This window comes from Anomaloglossus baeobatrachus, chromosome 1 (genome assembly GCF_048569485.1).
Source record: "Anomaloglossus baeobatrachus isolate aAnoBae1 chromosome 1, aAnoBae1.hap1, whole genome shotgun sequence".
Taxonomy (NCBI): Eukaryota; Metazoa; Chordata; class Amphibia; order Anura; family Aromobatidae; genus Anomaloglossus; species Anomaloglossus baeobatrachus.
In genome coordinates, this window is record NC_134353.1 from 109152441 (window position 1) to 109172899 (window position 20459).

A 20459-nucleotide genomic window follows, 5' to 3' on the forward strand; every position below is an offset into this window, starting at 1 on the left:
CACACACTCAGGTGGTCCAAACGGGGACTGTGACAACGGTGCTCCGCTGCCCTACTCAGAGTCCTCGGCATTACTTTGGGGAAGGGGTGCAGTGCTCACACAGGCCTCCTGGCTGCCCCTCAGCTTTGCATCCAGCGCAAACCACCCCCTCTTCCCACAGTGCCGGGTGTACTGAACCAAGTCGCCCGGCATCAGGTTACGACCTGTGTGCTCCTCCGGGAGATGGGCATTCACATCCCGTCGGGCTATGAACACTTCGGCCTCCAGGCCCGGTTCATAAATTAATCCATAGCCCCGGCGGACATCAAACCGCCTCACCTGCCCTTCATACAACGGGCCCCGGACACGGAATGTAGCTTGTCTCAGGCTCTCCTTCTCCCGGATCGTACGGGCCACCATCTCGGCCTTCTTTCTTTCCCTCTCCTTGATTTCCAGGTCCAATGGTACCGGCTCCCTGTCCCAGTACGGCGCTGCTGCGAGCTCCAGCGCACGGGTCGGGCCCCGCGAGACATTTTGGACGCTGCCCACTGTTAGGGATCTGGGCGGCAGGTCCCGCGGTGTCTTGACCTTGGACGCCGCCTTCCAGCGGCAACCCGGTGCAACCTCAGCCGAGGTGTGGGAGATGGGCGCAGGGGCTTTCCTCTGCTGGGCCTTCGGCACGGAGCGGGCTATCGTCTCCGGCTCGGGGGACCTCTTGGTGGACGCCTCCGGTTCGGGCTTCGGGGCTTTCCACGGCAGCACCTCCGGGCGGCTACCGGCTCCGGCTGTAGGTCGGCCCGCCGGGGCGGGCATGCTGGGTATCGCTACCAGTTGCGGTGGCAGCGGGCCTAGTGGCGGGGTCATGGCTTCCGGGATGGGTGGCGAGGGAGGCAGCAGGGTGAGAGGGTTTAGACCGGGTCCCGCAGCCGCGATGACCGGCCCTTCAAGGGCATCGGGGCGTGGGTCACTCACCCTCCCTTCCACAGCTTCCTCCTCGCGTCTCCGCACGGTTGCTATGACATCCGCCATGTCGGTCTCCCAATCCTCCATGAGGAGCTGCATCTTGACCTGCAGCCTCTGGTAGAGCTGCGCGGTCCGGATCTCCACCCATGCCGCGGTTCCTCGCGCGAGGGCTACAGTGCTTCGGGACGGCATCCACATGTTGCTGGCGGCCTCTCCCAGGAACAAGATGGCTGCAGAGTCCTGGCGTCCCTGCTTTTATAGCCGCGGCTACATGCGACAAGTCGCCATTTCGTCCCCCTTAGCCTCTTTCCGGCTCCTCTTCTCTCGGGGCGCGGTTTTGACCTTCGCGCCTCCACTACTCGAGAAGACGCTCGAGCGGGAACTTTTCGCGCCAAAGATGGCGGCTTCTGAAATTTTCTGGCCGGACACCTCCGGCGGTAACAAGGTGCACCTCTACCAGATGGCAGAGCGGTAAGATCCTGTTCGTGACGCCAAGTTGTCGCGGGCGGAGGATTGGACGCCGCGCTCTCCCACTGCTCGGGTCCAGCTGCCGCTGCTGCCGCGGCCGCTGCTGCTCGGTGGCTCGAGCGATGGGCCGGATCCCGGGGACTCGAGCGGCGCTCCTCGCCCGTGAGTGAAAAGGGGATTGGTTTTGGGGATTTATTGTCCGTGACGCCACCCACGGTTGTGGTGATTGTGTGGACACCACCGCTGCTCTGTATGGGGATCCCGGGAGCGGTGACAGGGAGCAGCTTTGTTGTTATTTCTCCCCTCCGTGGGTAGGGGGTTGGTTGTCCCGGGGCCCGGTGATGGGGAAGGGGTGGATGGCAGGCCGAGTGCGGGGCCTGGTGAGGTGCAGGGTCGCGGGGGCAGCGCTGTGCCATATGGCACGGTGGTACTCACTCAGCCTGAGACGTTGACACAGTTCTCGGTAAAACACACGGCTTGAAAGACGGTTCCCACGGACGGCTGCTGTTGCTTCTCCCCGGTAGTTGGCGGTGACGGTCTCTGTCCCTGCACCTATGTTCAATGTTGGTAGCGATGGGTTCCCACCGGTTACCCACTCCCCGACTTAGATATGGGCCGTAGGAGCCCCTCTTTGCCCGCAGGCACTGGCCCTGAGAAAACTGGTGCCTTTGCGGTGGCGGTGTCTCTCTCCTACGGTTTGACTGTTGCCTTCAAATCGGGACTTTGTTGTTGGGAGACCCGGAGGTCCCCTTCACTGACGGATTTGGCAAATTCACGGCGACTCCTAGCCTTGCCGGGATCCGAAAGGCCCCTGCCAATGGTGCTGGCTTCTCCTTGTATACCGGTCCGGTACCGCCAGGCCACCACCCATCCATGGTCCTTTCGGCAACCTCCAATCAGCCTCTCCTGCAGATGGTCACCACCGTCTGCTAACCTTGCTGTCTCGATCCGGGGCACACACCCGGACCAACTTCAGGCTTTCCAAACTGTCACTTTCTCCTTCACTTCAACTCCTCTCACTTGCTCCTCTACCACTTCCCTCTCACTTCCTTCAACTCTCAAACTAATCTGCCTGGTTTTCCCGCCTCCAGGACTGTGAACTCCTAGGTGGGCGGAGCCAACTGCCTGGCCCACCCCCTGGTGTGGACATCAGCCCCTGGAGGAAGGCAACAAGGATTTCAGGTCTTGCTTAGGTGTACCTATCCGGGGTATAGGATGTGTGGTGGTTTCATTACCTGTGACCCCTGGCTTGCCCAGGGCGTCACAATTAAACAAGTCAGGGGCAGTGCGGGCACCTGCCCTAGCTGTGACAACTGGAGCTTGGTTATACAGTGTGTCCACCCATATCCTGTTCACCGCCATTAACTTGAGAACGGCGGCAGTTACCAGAACCAGTGACTTGTAGGAAGGTCTCCATGAGGTACCGCTTCACATCCGCAGCCTTCTGAGTTTTACATGTTCTAATCATAGCATTTCTGTATGCAAGGTGTCAATTTGTATTGAATTGATGATGCCCTACAAGTTTGTAGTTCACTTTTTTTCTCTATCTCGTTCCGTTTTTGAGATTAAAATACTAACTCTGTTGTTTTCCACCAGGTGGCACTATAGGTGGTCTCATTGCGTAGCGCATGGCTACTTTACTATACCTAGACACCACTTCTATGCCTATAGCTGCCGCCTTCTCAAGTTAATGGTGGTGGAGAGGATATGGGTGGACACTAGAGATGACCAAACCGGTCCCGGTTCGGCTCGAGGTCGGTTCGCCGAACGGAGGTCCCGTTCGAGTTCGGCTCGTCGAACGTTCGACGAACCGAACTCGAACTGCATAGGAAACAATGGCAGGCAATCACAAACACATAAAAACACCTAGAAAACACCCTCAAAGGTGTCCAAAAGGTGATAAACAACTCACAACACAACACAAACACATGGGAAAATGACAAGGACATATACTCATGCGAAAACAAAAGAGCTGGACAAGGAAAAAGAGGAGGACACACAGATATATGAGTATATGCAAGGAAACATCGATTCCATTATTGTGCAACTTGAGCCCTGCTCATTTTAGGCTTCCAATCTGGATAAATTGCCTGAGCTTGCCACGTACGCCTTGGGGATCTTGTCGTGTCCTGAAGCCAGCGTTCTCTCGGAACCTGTCTTCAGTGCTGCTGGGGGTCTGCTAGCAGATAAGCACACGTGTCTGTCCACTGACAATGTGGACATGGCTCTCAGAGGACTTTTCTTCCCCTGGGTCAGCCAGGGGACGGGAAAGGCACGCGTATTTTTGAGAGTGCTTCATGCAAAGCATCTTTTTCTTTTTCAAAAGGGGGCTCAACCGATGCCAGTCAAGTGGGGTGTGTGTGGCCCAGTTAGTGGCAACGAGGGAGACTGTGGTTGGAGTCCCCTCGCTGTGTTTCTAAAAGAACCAAGATGAACAAGTCATGGCTCTCAGAGGACTTTTCTTCCCCTGGGTCAGCCAGGGGACGGGAAAGGCACGCGTATTTTTGAGAGTGCTTCATGCAAAGCATCTTTTTCTTTTTCAAAAGGGGGCTCAACCGATGCCAGTCAAGTGGGGTGTATGTGGCCCAGTTAGTGGCAACGAGGGAGACTGTGGTTGGAGTCCCCTCGCTGTGTTTCTAAAAGAACCAAGATGAACAAGTCATGGCTCTCAGAGGACTTTTCTTCCCCTGGGTCAGCCAGGGGACGGGAAAGGCACGCGTATTTTTGAGAGTGCGTCATGCAAAGCATCTTTTTCTTTTTCAAAAGGGGGCTCAACCGATGCCAGTCAAGTGGGGTGTGTGTGGCCCAGTTAGTGGCAACGAGGGAGACTGTGGTTGGAGTCCCCTCGCTGTGTTTTACATGCTTTTAGAAGGGCATGACATGGCTTAGAGGTTGACTTTCAGCATCTGGAAACTGTTGGCTACCAAAATGCTGCCTTTCCAACCTTTTTAACCGAGGATTTTTGAGACCTTATGCCCATCACAGTGCCCCAAGAGCCGATGCCCAGGCGCCACTCCTTCTCCAACAAAGGCGTGCACGCACTACACCAGCATGTCGCACTAAACATCACTGATTCCTTGAGAAACTCTGTGTGACAGGGTGCATTTCACCACAGATAATTGGCCCAGTAAGCATGGACAGGGGCGTTACATGTCGCTGACTGGGCAATGGGTTACTGTGGGGAGAGATGGAGAAGGGTCTGCTGTACAAGTCTTGCCGTCCCCACGAGTTGTTTCAATCCTTCTTCTGTATGTAGAAGTTAATACACTGCTTCTGCCTCTTCAACCTCATGTGGGTCCTCCACCTTGGCGCAAACCCTGTGTGGTCAGGCCACCCTTCCTTGTAACTGCGCACAAGGAATACCACACACCTCCTTACTATGCTGGCAGCAGAGCTCAATGCCATCAGGCGGTCAAAGGTTTACTTTGAAATGTATGGGAAATGTGAGTCACACCGCTGAGAAGTTGTGGACAGTTAGCTCTGGAGACCGAGTTTCATCAATGGTTGTCTCCACTCAACCAGCAGCCAGGGAAGGCCGGGTGCGACAATGATGCAAACATGGGTGCGGCCCTTCGCTGTGACAATGTGACACACGTGCCTTGTGTGGTTCACGTGTTGAACCTGGTTGTCCAGCAATTTTTAAAGCACTATCCTGGCCCACATGGCCTTCTGCAGAGAGCACGGTGTAATGCCTTCCTTGATCAACACACTCAGATGGGCTGTAAATGATAGGCTAGAGGGAAGCCACTCACCAAGCAGGACCCCTAGAACCCTGAAACCCTTTAACCCCTATACAGGGATTAGGAATTGCACAGGGCCCAAGGTGATTAATACCTGTGGAAGGCTGCAGTTCCAGAGAATAGTAGTCAGGCAGGGTCAAAACATTAATTGAGGAACAGGAACAGAATGGGACGGCCAGGACTTAATCAGAAAACAAGCAGAAAACAAGCAGAGGTGAAATGCGGATCGGCCAACAAGGTACATAAACAGCAAGCAGGAAAAGTAGTCAGGTAACAAGCACACAAAATCATAAAACTGAACTGGGGGTAAAATTAACCAGAGGTTCATAGCTATGCTTGGCAGTGGTCTACAGACAGGATGGGCATAAAAAAGGGTGTGGTGTCTTTCCATTGGTTGTAGCTGAATGATGGTATTTCATCTGTGAGATACCCACCAGCTACATTCAGCCAGAGGTTCTGCATCTGTCAAGGTAATGCAGCCCAGTGGGTGAGCATAACCTGCGTCCACCTGCGCCGCTGGCATCGACTCCTCTCCCATCATCAGCACTATGCATGAAAGGAACACGTTGTCACCTGGCGACCGGAGTACAAATTGACGGAGCGTACTCCGTTGGTGACTTAACAGCCGTGTGCGGCAATGATGCAAACCTGGCTGCGGGCCATCGTCAGGGCAATGTGACACACGTGCCTTGTATGGCTCACGTGTTGAACCGAATTCTCCAGCAATTTTTAAAACACCATCCCGGCCTACATGGCCTTGTGCAGCGGGCACGCTCGCTATGTGCTCACTTCCATCGTGCACACACAGCAGCTCACCAACTTTCGTCGCTACAGAAGTCTTTAGGTCTGGTGGTTAAACGCCTGAAATGCGATGTGCCGACACGCAGGAATTTGAATCTGCACATGTTGCAGCGTTTGTGGCAGCACCGCCGAACCCTGCTGCAATACGTTATGACATATAGCCTGGGATAACTTGATCCAGAGGTGGTGCAGATCACGCTGCTGGAGTGGTGTCAGATCAAGGACCTATGCACCCTGCTACACAGTTTACAAATGTCGACGAAGATGTTTAGCACTGGCAATGTCATTCTCAGCGTGACAATTCTGGTCATCTACACTGTAATTATTATTCGGAGTCAGGTGTTGAGACAAGAGGAAGGGGAGGAAGTACAGGAGGAGTCATATGCGGAAGGGATAACAAGATCTACGAGGTCCAGATGGTCAGCGGCACCTATGCGGCAGTCATGGTGAGGGAGAGGGATTAACAAGGGCGCATAGTATCAGCAAAAAGTGTTGAGGAAGGTGCAGGAGCCCATGAAGAAATGGAGGACGAACTGGCAATGGGCATGGAAGACTCAGCAGATGAGTGAGAGCTTGCTCACATTTCGGTTGTGCGAGGTTGTGGGGAGAGGGCAGAGGAAGGAGGCACGATTCTCACCTCTCTGCCACCAACACACCAAGGACTTGGTCCTCCGGGATGCACAAGACACATGAGCGCCTTCTTGCTGCACTACCTACAACATGACACTCGGATTGTACGAATTCAAAGTAATCCAGAATACTGGGTTGCCACACTGTTAGATCCCCGGTACAAGACAAAATTTGGCGAAATAATTCCTGCCATAGAAATGGACGCACGTATACAGGAGTATCTGCAGAATGTGGTACGCAATCTTAGATCTGCTTTTCCATTAAACACCAGTGCTGCACAGAGTGCATCTCAACGCTTTGTCATGGATAGGAGGAAATGGTCTTTTACTTGTCCACATCTGAGGGACCGAGGGCTGGCTGCTGTGCTGAGATGGCGTTGAGTACGGTGTCCCTGCAGAGTTGCACTTTTGGTCATATACCAAAATGAGTTGAAAAAGGACAGATGCTGGTGGAAAGGGGAACAGGTGTGTTGGAAAGGGGAAAAAAGTTTTGGTCCGTGGATTTGGTGGTTAAGCAACAGTAACATTTGCTGAAGAAACACCATCTGTTACAGTGGGACTAGCAGATTTGGATAAGGTGGTATACACTATGTTACCGCTATATAACGAAAATTAATAAGAAAAGAAAGAGAAAGGTATATATCCCCATCAGCAGTCAGTGTCCACCGTGCTCCCAGCTGGAAAAGGAGAGGTTGGCAACTGGAAGGTTTGGTGGAGGATAGAGCTGTGTGGCTATGAAACTAATAGTAGCCTGAACCGAGTTAGACGCCATTCGGATCTGGAGACTGGGAGCCCTGTTAGCGTCACAGGGTCCACATGCCCACCCAGCCCAGGAACTCCCTGTTAACAACACAGGAGCCATTGAGTACGCTGACCGTGTGCGTAGGGGCCACACCTGTGGACAGCAGGCGCATCAGCAGCAGCAGGCCTGTTAATGCCACTGGGCTGCACAAGCAGGACTGGTAGGACAGGAGCTGGTCTTAACCGTTCTGCGTTACCAACTGTGGTGGTGGCCTGCATCGACACCCTATCCCTGCCTACCTCTGGCCTAAAGCCGCAATGGGTTCAACACATGGAGGTGTGCTCTTTCGGAGCATAATAGAAGAATGCGCACCTCCTTGTTGGCTCCAGCCCCTTTTATAACCTGGGTCCGCCCCAAACCAGGGTGAACCACAATGCACCTCCTGGAGACAAAAGTAGAGTGACACGTCATGAGTGGCATAACTAGCGTCCTATTTGGAACCGCAACTTCAATGATGACCTAATGGCTGCCATGACCAAAACACCTCACCAGTCATCGTCTGACCATCAATAATGCGGTGACAAGTCATAGGGGTGGGCCTCTGCAAGCCATTTGGGAGGACACCTGATGCCCTGTGGTCTATATGGGACCCCCACATCAGGGGCAGGGCCAAAGAGTTCATTACCGGACCTAGTCTCTGATGCAGTAAGTGCCTGAGCATGCTCAGTAGCATGAAATACAGTCTCTGAAAAAAGACTATCAGGTTTAGCATGGTGTCTAGGCACAAAACAGGACTTAGACCCGGCACGGAATGCAAGTACCTGTGCAAAGAGGCTTTTCACTCTTAGTGTGGGAGCATGCGCTGTATCCCGAAATGAAGACTTAGCGTCAGGAATGGCACAGTCAGGCTGAGCATACTCACTAGGCGAAACACTGTAGTTATGCTGCAGCTGGGGTAAATCGGCACATGCATGCGCACTAGCTGCCTCTCCACACTTAGACGTGGAGGAGAAATTGCTCTTCGGGTGTGAACTTGGAGATGCTGTCTATGAACAGAAGGAAAAGCTAAAGGAAGCCTGACTTTCTATCCCTCCGAATTATCAAATGCAGCAATGAATTCCCTGAGTTTGCTATAACATTAGCGTAGCAAAATGTGCATGAGGGTGTCATGTAGAGGTGCTAGAAATAGCTTGGCACCAGTGGGGCACTAATGGAATACAACAGCCAGTTCTATGATGCCACTAAATGGCAGTATTTTTTGCTATCATTATAGCTCATTAAAAACAGAGCAGGAGGGTGTCATGCAGAGGTGCTAGAAATAGCTTGGCACCAGTGGGGCACTAATGGAATACAACAGCCAGTTCTATGATGCCACTAAATGGCAGTATTTTTTGCTATCATTATAGCTCATTAAAAACAGAGCAGGAGGGTGTCATGCAGAGGTGCTAGAAATAGCTTGGCACCAGTGGGGCACTAATGGAATACAACAGCCAGTTCTATGATGCCACTAAATGGCAGTATTTTTTGCTATCATTATAGCTCATTAAAAACAGAGCAGGAGGGTGTCATGCAGAGGTGCTGCACATAGATTTGCACCAGTGGGGCACAAATGGAGTCCAACAGCCACTTCTTGTATGCCACTAGGTACACTGAGTGTTTGCTAGTATAATGGCTTAGTTAAAAAGAGTTTGAGTGTGCAATGCAGGCAGACGTGCTGCAAATATCTTTGCAATAGTGTGACTACACAAAAGTACAATAGCCACGTTTAGGATGCCACTAGGTACACTGACTGTTTGCTAGTATAATGGCTTAGTTAAAAAGAGTTGGAGTGTGCAATGCAGGCAGACGTGCTGCAAATATCTTTGCAATAGTGTGACTACACAAAAGTACAATAGCCACGTTTAGGATGCCACTAGGTACACTGACTGTTTGCTAGTATAATGGCTTAGTTAAAAAGAGTTGGAGTGTGCAATGCAGGCAGACATGCTGCAAATATCTTTCCACTAGTGTGACTACACAAAAGTACAATAGCCACGTTTAGGATGCCACTAGGTACACTGACTGTTTGCTAGTATAATGGCTTAGTTATAATGAGTTGGAGTGTGCAATGCAGGCAGACGTGCTGCAAATATCTTTGCAATAGTGTGACTAGACAAAAGTACAATAGCCACGTTTAGGATGCCACTAGGTACACTGACTGTTTGCTAGTATAATGGCTTAGTTAAAAAGAGTTTGAGTGTGCAATGCAGGCAGACGTGCTGCAAATATCTTTGCAATAGTGTGACTAGACAAAAGTACAATAGCCACGTTTAGGATGCCACTAGGTACACTGACTGTTTGCTAGTATAATGGCTTAGTTAAAAAGAGTTGGAGTGTGCAATGCAGGCAGACATGCTGCAAATATCTTTGCACTACTGTGACTACACAAAAGTCCAATAGCCACGTTTAGGATGCCACTAGGTACACTGACTGTTTGCTAGCATAATGGCTTAGTTAAAAAGAGTTGGAGTGTGCAGAGGACAGGAGGGTACAGTGCCAGGATTGTGGGGCTCTGGGTAGAGGAATGGAAGCCTGCCTTTCTATTCCCTCCTAATGGGGAAATGCAGCGACGAAATCCCTGACCTTTGCTATACAGACGCTGTCGCTGTTTTCAGGACCTGTCACCTATGGCTCTGACCCTGCCGGTTTGAGCCCTTAAAAGGACTGATAGAAAGTGATCTCCCTAAGCTGTCTAGCGCTGTGTATGGAGCGCATACAGCTGTATCAGCGATAGGACAAAGGACGGAGCTGCGCCAGTGATGTCTGACACCAAGGACGCAGAAGAGATAATGGCGTCCTGGAGGAAAATGTCCGGTTTTATAATGCAGGGACATGTGACATGGACATCCTATCACACATGCCGTTGCTTCTCTGGATAAAAGCCCACTTAGCTGTGTGTGTGTCTGGGATTGGCTGACATGCTGGCCCGCCCCACAAGACGTGCGCGCTTAGAGAAGGAAGACAAGGAAAAAAAAAAAAAATGGCGATCGCCATTATACAAACAGGAGTGATCTGAAGGCGCTGTTCCCGCACACTATACACTGAAATGTCATAATAGTGTGAGTCACAGAGTGACTTACACTATTACAGCGGAAAGCCAGCTAGGAATTAGCTGTTTTTTTGCTGCTAGAACCATTCTCGAACGTTTCTAGAACTATCGAGCTTTTGCAAAAAGCTCGAGTTCTAGTTCGATCTAGAACAGGCCCCAAAATCACTCGAGCCTAGAACTGGAGAACCTCGAACCGCGAACCGCGAACCGCGCTCAACTCTAGTGGACACACAGTATATTAAGCCAAGCTACCGGGAGGTGATAGTGCATGCATGGCTTCTGTGTCCACACGATCGCCAGGATGTACAGTATGTCCATTTATTACAATTCACTGCAAAATAGAACGTACCAGTATGTCCAATGTCGGGAATGAGTTAAAATAACAATCATTTTTCGATTTTGTGAAGACATACATGAGGTACTTAAATCATTTTGAAGACGTTAGTGCAAAAAATGTCTTTGAATACCACAGAACAATAAAAAAGAAAAGTGACTCTAAAAATAATGCAAATGATGAATTAGGGCTCAGATGTGGAGAAACAGAGAAGGTAAAAAAATGCATGATCTTTTTTAATAATCAAAAAGTAAATGCAGAAGGACAAATATTGGATATCTGAAGTAATTCACAGTGAATAATTTATAGGATTATGTAGCAGATATGAGCTGCATTTGTGTTCATGAAAATGGATATTATTCATATATTTTATTATTTTGCCATTGTTGGTAAGATAATTTCATGTTAGATTAATGTAACCCCTATTCTGTTCCAATCTTCACTATATTACTAAAAGTTATCATCTTTACAAACCTTGTAGGTGGTTTCAGTTTCTTCCTCACTCCTAGGTAAACTTTGCACGGCACCACAGGTAGCTCTTTGTCTGGCTTGATGCTCTAAAATAACATACATATGGAACATAACATTATAATGCCGCTTATAAAAGATACTATGATAACGGTTTATATTTATATTAATATTGCTTTATGGAAAAATGTTGCTATATGGTTTCCTAATACACTTTGTTCACTAAAGGCTAAAATAATAGACCAGGAGATGATGCGATAACAATTTTGCCTGTCCATGTTTTTTTTTTTTACTATATGTGGGTTTTAAGAATTATGTAAGACAGTGTATTTTGATGGCTGTTTTTAATATATTTTTTAGACATTAGTAAAGAAGGGATGGTGTTTTTTGGGGGGTTTTGTTATCACAGTACCTCTGTTGTCTATTGGTCTAGTAATGAAGCTTAAATCAGGGAAAATTCTACTCAACTGGGTTTTGGCAGTGGGGCCACTTCACAAATAAACAGTGATTGAGGGAAGGCACTACAAAGCTCATTGTCAGTTTGTATAACCAAAGAATTTCTGCACAAACTGTCAGAAACCATCTCAGGGAAGATCATCTGCTGCTCGTCGTCCTCATTGGGGTCACCACACCACTGCCGTTTGTAGACATAACCAATTTAAGTGGACAAATGCTCACATTCAGTGGTGTCTGGCACATTGGACAGGTGTTCTCTTCATGGATGAATCCTAATTTTCACTGCACAGGTGTACTGTACTGTGCAGATGGCAGACTGTATGTATGGTGTAGTGTTGATGAGCAGTTTAGTGATGTCCACATTGCGAATTGAGTGGCCCCTGGTGGTGGTGGGGTTATGGTATGGGCAAACATTTGTTATGGACAACGAACACAGATGCATTTTATTTATGCCATTTTGAGTGCACAGAGATGCCAGGATGAGATCCTGAGGCCCATTGTTGTGCCTCATCCATGACCATCACCTCATGTGGCAGCATGATAATGCCCATCTACAAGTTGAAAGGATCTGTACACAGTTTCTGGAAGCTGAAAAAATCCCAGTTCTTGCATGGCCATCATACTCATTAGAAACTGGGGTCACCTCCAGGACAAAACAGCACGGGAGTGCGCACTACATTAAGGAACCCTCATTTCTTTACAAACACCTCTCATATATAAAGGAGATCAACATCAGAAGCGACCGCGTGAACAAGCTGCTTAAGCCGAAACGTAAAATTGGTTGTACTAAGTTCTATGATTTCTCCTATGTAAATAAACACCCTTCCATTTGCAAAGAACAATAACTGTGCAGTGTACCTTTAATGACTGTATACTGGAAACCTCACCCATACACTTGCACCTGAAGAAAATAGTAGTGTGCATGCTTCTTTTCTTCGATTTACTCACTGGACATGTCACCAATTGAGCATTTTTGGGATGATCAGGATCGGGGTACATGACAACGTGTTCAAGTTTCTGTCAATATCCAGCAACTTCACAATGCCATTGAAGAGGAGCGAAACAATACCAAAGGCTACAATCAAAACCTGATCTACTATATACGAAGGAGATGTGTTGCACTTAGGCGGGCTTTGCACACTACGACATCGCAGGTGCGATGTCGGTGGGGTCAAATTAAAAGTGACGCACATCCGGCATCGCATGCGACATCATAGTGTGTAAAGCCTAGATGATACGATTAACGAGCGCAAAATCATCGTAATTGTATCATCGGTGCAGCGTCGGCGTAATCCATAATTACGCTGACGCGACGGTCCGATGTTGTTCCTCGCTCCTGCGGCAGCACACATCTCTGTGTGTGAAGTCGCAGGAGCGAGGAACATCTCCTACCGGCGTCACCGTGGCTTCCGTAGGATATGCGGAAGGAAGGAGGTGAGCGGGATGTTTACATCCTGCTCATCTCTGCCCCTCCGCCGCTATTGGCCGCCTGCCGTGTGACGTCGCTATGACGCCGCACGACCCGCCCCCTTAGGAAGGAGGCGGGTCGCCGGCCAGAGCGACAGTCGCAGGGCAGGTGAGTGCATGTGAAGCTGGCGTAGTGATAATGTTCGCTACGCCAGCTATCACACGATATCGTACCTGCGACGGGGGCAGGGACGCAGCATCGGCTTGAGATGTCGCAATGTGCAAAGCCGCCCTTAGAGTTGAACGATGTTCGATTTGAACGGTTCGCCAATTTCAAATTCGAGTGATTTGGGGCGGTGTTTGAGTCGTTCGACGAACTCGAACAATTTGCTTCAAGTTCGGCAGTTCGAGTTACCATTCGATTATGGTTCGATCACCAAAAGTGTGGCTTTTCACAGGAAGACTATGTGTGCACGTTGCATATCTGCATGCGTCCTGGGTCCCCAGCGCAATCCCTCTCTCTTTCCTACTCATCAATCACAGGTGTGGCACTGCACGGCTGTCACAAAGCTCCGGCGGCTATTCCTCTTTTGAAAATGGCTGCCGCTCATTATTCAATCTGGTATTCCCTGCTTTCACCGCTCACCGGCACCCATGATTGGTTGCAGTCAGACACGCCCCCACGATGAGTGAAAGCTGTCTCACTGCAACCATTCACAGCCGCCGGTGGGCATGTCTATATCGTGCAGTAAAATAAATAATAATAAAAAAAAAAAAAAAAAAACTGCGGTTCCCCCCAATTTTGATACCAGCCAGGATAATGCCACATGGCTGGAGGCTGGTATTGTCAGGATGGGGAGCGCCATGTTATGGGCAGCCCATCACCCTAAAAATATCACCCGGCAGCCACCCGGAATTGCTGCATCCATTAGATGTGACAGTCCCGGGACTCTACCAGACTCATCCCGAATTGTCCTGGTGCGGTGGCAATCGGGGTAATAAGGAGTTAATCATGGCAGGCGTCTCCGCGAGATACCCTCCATGATTAACCTGTAAGTGAAAGTAAATAAACACACACAAAGAAAAATCCTTTATTTGGGATAAAAGACAAAAAAAACACTAGAGATGAGCCACCGCCCTAGTGTTTGAGTTAGGTTTGGTTTGTTGAACGGTGGCTCAGTTCAGTGAACGTTCGACGAACGTTCGACGAACACCTTCAAACCCCATTGAAAACAATGGGAGGCAAACACAAACACATACAAACACATGGAAAACACGTTCTAAGGTGTCCAAAAGGTGACAAACCACTCACAAGACACCACAAACACATGGAAAGTGACAAGTACGTATACTCATGTGAAAACGAAAGAGCTGGACGAGTAAAAGGAGGAGGAGACACAGATATAGGCATGTCATGCCCTTCTAAAATCATGTAAAACATAGCAAGGGGACTACCTTTTTTCCAAAAATTGGGCCACAGACACCACTTAAATGGCATCAGTTGTCCCCTAGTTGCAAACTTGACAGGTTGATTTGAACGAAGCACATTTAAAAATCCACAAGCATTTACTCTCCCCAGGATGACACAGGGGTAGAAAAGTCCTTGCGCATCCATGACTTGTTCATCTTGATGAACGTTGGTCTGTCCACATTGTCACTGGACAGACACGTGCACTTATCTGAAAGCACACACCCAGCAGCACTGAAGACACGTTCTGAGAGAAAGCTGGCTGCGGGACACGACAAGATTTCCAAGGCGTAAGTGGTGAGCTCAGGCCATTTTTCAAGATTGGAAGCCCAAAATGAGCAAGGCTCCAGTTGCAGAGTCATGGCATCTATATTCACTTGGGGATACTCCTGTATCATCCTCTCCAGCCATTGAATATGTGTCAGACTTCTTGTCTTTTGTGGCCTTGCAAAGGATGGTCTAAAAAAATCATGAAACGATTCCATGAAATTGGTTTTACCACCAAATACGGTGTTGCTGTACGGTTTGACTGATGATGACTCGACAGTCCCATGGTTGGCAAGTTACAACTGTGAAATTCACTCAGTGCACCACTGGTGTTTAGTGGAAAAGCCGAGCTAAGATTGCATTAAAGCTTCTACCGATATTCCTGCATATGTGCATCCCTTTCTATGGCTGGAATTATTTCGGCAAATTTTGACTTGTACCGGGGATCTAAGAGTGTGGCAACCCAGTAGTCAGCATTACTTCTAATTCGGACAATCCGAGAGTCATGTTGTAGATAGCGCAGCAAGAAGGTGCTCATGTGTCTTGCACATCCATGCGGACCAAGTCCTTGCTGTGTTTGTGTCGGCGAGGTGATAACCGTGCTTCCTTCCTCTGACATCTCCCCCCAACCTCGAACAACCGAAATTTGACAAAGGTCTCCCTCACCTGCTGAGTCTTCCATGCCCATCGCCAGTTCGTCCTCCATTTCTTCCTTGACTCCTGCCCCTTCCTCAACAGTTTGCCTGCTACCATGCGCCCTTGTTAATCCCTGTCCCCCACCGTCCCATGCCTGCTGCCTTGGTGATGCTTAAAGTCTGGACCTTGTAGATCTTGGTATCCCTTCCGCACATAAATCCTCCTGTACTTCCTCCCCTTCCTGTTGTCCCACCATCTGACTCCGAATACTGTTTAGAGTGTTCCCCAGCATGTAAATGACTGGAATTGTCATGCTGATAATGGCATTGTCAGCGCTAAACATATTCGTCGCCATGTCGAAACTGTGCAGAAGGGTGCATAGGTCCTTGATCTGAGACCACTCCATCAGGGTAATCTTCCCCACCTCTGCATCTCGTTGGCCCAGGCTATATGTCATAACATATTGCACCAGGGCTCTGCGGGGCTGCCACAGTCGCTGCAACATATGGAGAGTCGAATTCCAGTGTGTCACCACATCGCATTTCAGGTGGTTAACCGGCAGGCCGAAAGACTTCTGGAGCGATGCAAGTCGGTCAGCTGCGCCGTTTGAATGGCGGAAGTGAGCAGATACTGACAGTGCCCTGTGCAGAAGCCCATCTAGTCCGGGATAGTGGGTTAAAAATTGCTGGACAACAAGGTAAAACACGTGAGCCATACAAGGAACATGTGTAACCTTGCCCAGGCGAAGGGCCGCACCCAGGTTTGCAGCATTGTCGCACACGGCCTTCCCTGGCTGCAGGTTGAGTGGAGACAACCATTTACGAAACTCGGTCTCCAGAGCTGACCACAACTCCTCAGCTGTGTGACTCTTATTTCCCAGACATTTCAACGTAAAGACCGCCTGATGCCGTTGAGCTCTTCTGCCAGCATAGTAAGGTGGTGTGAGGGATTCCTTGTGCGCAGTTACAACGCGGGTGGCCTGACCAGACAGGCTTTGGGCGGAGGTGGAGGACCCAGACGAGGTTGAGGAGGCAGAAGCAGTGGAAGAACGTCTACATATAGAGGATTGACGCACAACTCGTGGGGATGACAAGACTTGTACAGCAGACCCTTCTCCATCTCTCACCATAGCTACCCAATGCCCAGTCGGCGACATGCAACGCCCCTGTCCCTTGTCCATGCTTACTGGTCCAAGTATCGGTTGTGAAATGCACCCTGTCACACACAGAGTTTCTCAAGGAAGCGGTGATCTTGTGTGCGACATGCTGGTGTAGCGCAGGCACACCTTTCTTGGAGAAATGGTGGCGACTGGGCATCTGGTACTGGGGCACTGCGACAGACAAAAGGTCTCGAAAATCCTCTGTGTCCACCAGGCAGAAAGGTAGCATTTCTGTAGCCAACAGCTTGCAGAGGGTGAAAGTCAACCTCTTAGCTTTGTCATGGCTAGGAGGAAATTTTCTTTTATTTGTCTACATCTGAGGGACCAAGGGCTGGCTGCTGTGCTGAGAAAGCGTTGAGTAGGGTGTCCCTGGAAAACTGCTGGTCTGTGAGGAAAGTGCAGGTGGAGACATAATGTTGCCTTCATCCAAAGTTGGTGTCTCGATGTCTGAGAGAGCTCAACACCAGCAGGTTTTTCAACTTCCAAAACAACTGACGACCTGCCAATCACACTGCCTGTTGCGGTTAAAGAGGTGGAAGGTCTGCGTCGCAAAGCATGTGACTGCTGTCCCCACAGTCATAGAGGATGAAGAGCACGCGGATGCACTTGAAGGGACAGACGGTGGTTGGCCCTCTCCGCTAGTCCGCATTGTAGCACAGTGAACTTCCCACTAGGACTTATGCTTGATATCCATGTGACTATTCATGGTCGAAGTAGTCAAACTAGTGAGGTTTTGACCTCTACTTAGAGATTGGCGACAAATCTTACAGATGCCATGAGTTGGGAGATCCTTTGTGATGTCAAAAAAGGACCAGGCTAGGCAAGGCTTAGAGCCCATGCGACCTGCAGAGCCACCCCTACTTGTGCTAGGAGGCAGACTTGTGGCTGAGGATGCAGTTGTTGGCGTGCTTCCAGTACTCAGTCTCTGTCCAGGAAGGCACAAGCTAACCTCGTCGTCAGTCGCATCCTCCCCCACCACCTCTGCTGACCCCATTGAGTGCCTGACTGTGGGTTGACAGTAAGTGGGATCTACAACGTCATCATCACCCTCTGTGTTTGCACTCCCCTCGCCCTCAGAGCTAACCTCTTCCTGCCCTGACTGAATAGTTAAGTTGTCATTCAAATCAGGTATCCGGGTCTCATCGTCATCAGAATGTTCCCCATTGTCTCCACCAAGAGGAGTTACAGTTTGGGAATGAGGGTCTACATTATGCTCAGAAACTTCTTCATCAGGGCCTGAACCTGACTCACAAAGCTGCTGGCCATCACTGCAGACCATTTCCTGGTCTGGACTCACTGTAGCTTTGGAGCAGACCTCTGATTCCCAGGCTATAGTGTGACTGAACAGCTATGCAGACTCAACCATCTCTGTTACCCCATACTCTGCAGGGCGGGTGGAGACTTCAGAGCTGTTAGAAAGCAAGTGCGAGTGGGGTGACAACTCAGAGGACTTGTGTCTTTGGGATGTTGCAGTTGAGGTGGCGGAGAGGCCAATTGATGGAGCACTTTCGATCCATTCAATCATGTACTTATTTTGTGAATCATCTACCTTTGGTAGAGTTTGTTTGGTTCCGTAAAAAAGAGATCACATCAGATTGTCCACGGAAAGTAGTAGACATCTTACTTTTGCTGGAAGATGGCCTTTCTTCAGCAGATGTAACTTACTGTTGGTTTACCACCTACCCCACGGACACAAACTTGTTTCCCTTTCCAACATGCCTTTTCACCTTTCCACCAGCATCTGTCCTTTTGCACTCATTTTGTTTGAGAACAAATTGGACATTTAAAATGTCCTAGCAAAAATGGAAAGGTGGTGTAGATTGCAGAGGTGGTCTAGCTTTATCGACAGCTGAAGTAGCAACACTGACTACCACAGACAATGAAGTTATGGCCCGAAAACTGCCTGCACTTTTTGCAATAAAAATTGCGTAGCAAAACTGGACAGGTGCTGTACAATGCAGAGGTGGTATAGCAAAATTGTCAGCAGAGGAACCCTAACGTGGTATCCCAGACAATGAAAGTAAGGCCCTAAAAATGGCAGCAATTTTTGCAATTAAAATTACGTAGCAAAAATGGAGATGTGGTGTACAATGCAGAGGTGGTATAGCAAAATTGTCAGCAAAGGAACCCTAACGTAGTATCCCAGACAATGAAAGTATGGCCCTAAAAATGGCAGCACTTTTTGCAATAAAAATTGCGTAGCACAAATGGACAGGTGCTGTACACTGCACAGGTGCTGCAGCTTGCTGGTCAGCAGAGGAAGCCTCACTTTCTATCCCTGACAATGAAACTATGCCCCAAGGAAGTGCCTGAGCTGATGTAACCATATGCTGTGATATAAACCCCTGCACAGCACTGGCACAGACCTGCCTAGCAACAATGACTATGAACGGCTGTAATGTAGCCCTGAAAAGGGCTGAAATTACAAAAATAGTCCCTAACCCTAAAGCGATGTGTAGATTGCACTGTATGTCTATAGCGCACACTGCAGCAGCAGCAAGAGCGGGAGTGGTGACTGTCACCCACCCGCAGCAGAGAGAGAATGGCGGCGTTGAGGAAAATGGCCGGGTCTTATAGGGCAAAGACATGTAACATGTACAGCCTATGACACATGCCCTTACTTGTCTGGCAAAAATCCACTTTGCTGTGTGTGTGTCTGTGATTGGCTAACAGCTTGGCCCGCCCCACTGTATGCGTGGTTAGGAAAAAAAAAATGGCGATCGCCATTCTTTCAGCACTCAGGAGCAGCACTGATCTAAACCTCGTCCCCCCCGCACACTATACGCTTTATTTTTATAATATCATTATTACAGTGACTCACAGTATTACAGTGAAAAGCCAGCTAATAACCAGCTACGCTTTTTGGTGAACGAGCAGTTATCGAACGGTAACTCAAACTGCCGAACTTGAAGCAAATCGTTCAAGTTCGTCGAACGACTCGAACACCAACCAAAATCACTCGAATTTTAAATTGGTGAAACGGTCGAATCGAACATCGCTTAACTCTAAAAAACACCCTCTTTCACCATTTTCTTAAAATCCCCAAATACCCCTCCAGGTCCGACGTAATCCACAGAGGTCCCGTGACGCATCCAGCTGTTACATGAAGCTGACAGGGAGCGACGTAGAAAACGACAGCTCTGTGTCTTATCCACGCAGCAGCTGAAGTGAGGTGCGCTGTCAGCGGGGACATCACTGAGGTAATGCCTACGTGTGCGGTGATGATGGGGGTTGTAGTGCCTGCGTGTGTGCGGTGATGAGTGCGGTAGTGCCGGTGTTTGCCCTCCAATCCATCCATCCCTCTATCCCTCCCTCCATCCATTCATCCCTCCCCTCCATCTCCCCATCTATTCATCCCTTCCTCCCTTCCTCCATCCCTCCATCTATCCCTCCATCCCTCCCTCCCTCCATCTCTCCATCCATTCATTCCTCCCTTCATCCTTCCATCCCTTCATCCACCCCTCTATCCCTCCATCCATCCCTCTATCCATCCATTCATCCATCCATCCCTTCATCCCTCCTTCCATCCATCCCTCCATCCCTCCATCCCTCCATCCATCCATCCATCCATCCATCCTTGTAGCTGAATATTCTACTTCTGGATTCTCAAGTGCAATACAGAGGTCAAGATTACCAAATCTTCCTATGCTTTTCATTAGAGGCAGTGGCTCAATGGATAGAGCTATTGCCTAAGGAGAATTAGTTCACGGTAAAGAATTTAATTTATTTTTAATTTTAAATTATAATTATTATTTATTTATAATTTAATTATGCACTGAGGGGAGGAGCCGGACATCAGCTTTGAGCTGCGGGACACACCTAAAATCTGAGCAGTTCCCTTCTCTCTATCCTCG

At 49.2% G+C, this 20459-nt stretch overlaps 1 protein-coding gene across 1 annotated transcript in view; it reads right to left on the reverse strand.

Moving 5' to 3' along the window:
- The window catches only part of ARAP2 (ArfGAP with RhoGAP domain, ankyrin repeat and PH domain 2), a 494936-nt gene that overhangs the window by 43102 nt on the left and 431375 nt on the right, over positions 1–20459 (reverse strand). Inside the window, exon 29 of the mRNA XM_075346952.1 lies at positions 11219–11301. Within this exon, the coding sequence (XP_075203067.1) occupies positions 11219–11301 (83 nt within the window). The remainder of the gene's footprint in view (positions 1–11218; positions 11302–20459) is intronic.